The sequence below is a fragment of the Entamoeba nuttalli genome, assembly GCF_000257125.1.
Source record: "Entamoeba nuttalli P19 unplaced genomic scaffold asmbl_5044, whole genome shotgun sequence".
In the NCBI taxonomy this organism is placed as follows: Eukaryota; Evosea; order Mastigamoebida; family Endamoebidae; genus Entamoeba; species Entamoeba nuttalli.
Window position 1 is genome coordinate 7,428 of NW_008577208.1, and position 1,487 is coordinate 8,914.

Sequence of the window (1,487 nt, forward strand, 5' to 3'; positions counted from 1 at the left end):
TTATAGAATTTATGCCATCAACATATTCATCACTTATTGCTAATGAAATTAATGGATATATAATATCATTTAGTAAACATGCATATGGTTGTCGTGTTGTTCAAAAATTAATTGAACGTAAAGAACCATTAATACAAAATGTTATTACATCCGAATTAAAAAATAATATTTGGGATTTAGCTGTAAATCAATATGGTAATTATGTTATTCAACATCTTTTAGAAAATGGAAATCAACAACAACACAATTTAGTTATTTCAGAAATGAAAGGTAAATTCTGTGAGTATTCAATGAAAAAATATTCGAGTAATGTTGTAGAAAAATGTGTTCATTGTTGTACTTCTGCTCAACGTGATAATTTTATTGATGAAATTTGTTCTAAAAAAGATAATGAAATGCTTCTCAAATTAATGAAAGATCCTTATGCTAATTATGTTATTCAAACACTAGTCGAAGTAATGGATGATGATCAACGCTCTAAATTTATTGAACAAAATATTCTTCCAAATGTTTCATCGTTAAGAAGAGTTTCATATTCAAAACATCTTTTACAACGACTTAATATTCAAGTTGAAAGTTAAGTTAAATAGTTTTTTTTTAAATAAACTTTAGTTTATTTCATTCTTTCAATATAAATAAAACATTCAGTCAACAAAGTTATTTTGTAATATTAAGTATTATGGTATTATAATGTATTTATGATGGATATTATTACATTATTTTATCGTATATTGATTTTATTATTTATTATATTTATTAATTGAATTGAAATTTAATTGAAATTTATTAATATTTCCATTTATTTATTATCATTTTCTGTAAGTTTATTATCATTTCATCATTCTATTTTATTCATTTTAGTTATTTTCACTTATAAGCCATTTCTTCTTTATTTTATATTTCCATTTATTTATTATTATTTTATATTTTAAATGTTATTTAATACTTTTATTGTGAATGTTTCATTATTTCATTCATTTTCATTCATTCTTATCTCTTTTATTTCTGCATTCTTCATTTTTAGTGTCTTTCTTTGTGTTAATTATCTATTGTATTATTTATATATTATTTTCATTATATCCTATTTATTCAACTTTATTAATGAATAAAATAATACTAAATGAATAACACAAATACTGTTTTATCAGTGTATCATTTATTATACTTCGTTTCATTGGTATTATTCATTCTTTATTTTATTCTTTTTTCTTCTTCTAATATTTAATTTCGTTATTTAATATTTCAAAAAAATCTAATTTATTTATAATAAACAAGCAATATAAAAATAAGAAATAAATACCCTCATATACCATTTAATAAATAATTAGTTAGTTACTTGTGAATAGATTTTTCATCTATTCTTCCTAGCTTAGGGGAGACTAGTCACAACACTGAGCTTGTTTATTTTTTTTAAAGATTAATTTCTTTGTTAAACCTATCATTTAAGTTTTTCTTCTAAATTGTTAAAATCACTTCTTTTATTTCTT

At 20.6% G+C, this 1,487-nt stretch overlaps 1 protein-coding gene across 1 annotated transcript in view; it reads left to right on the forward strand.

The window, feature by feature from the left end:
- ENU1_118160 (pumilio family RNA-binding protein) overlaps window positions 1–581 on the forward strand; it is a gene marked incomplete at its 5' end in the record, with an annotated part of 1,462 nt that extends 881 nt beyond the window's left edge. Inside the window, one exon of the mRNA XM_008859746.1 lies at window positions 1–581. This exon is cut by the window's left edge and continues 881 nt beyond it. Coding sequence (XP_008857968.1) covers window positions 1–43 — 43 coding nt within the window. The 3' untranslated portion in view covers window positions 44–581.
- Between the last annotated feature and the right edge of the window lie 906 nt (window positions 582–1,487).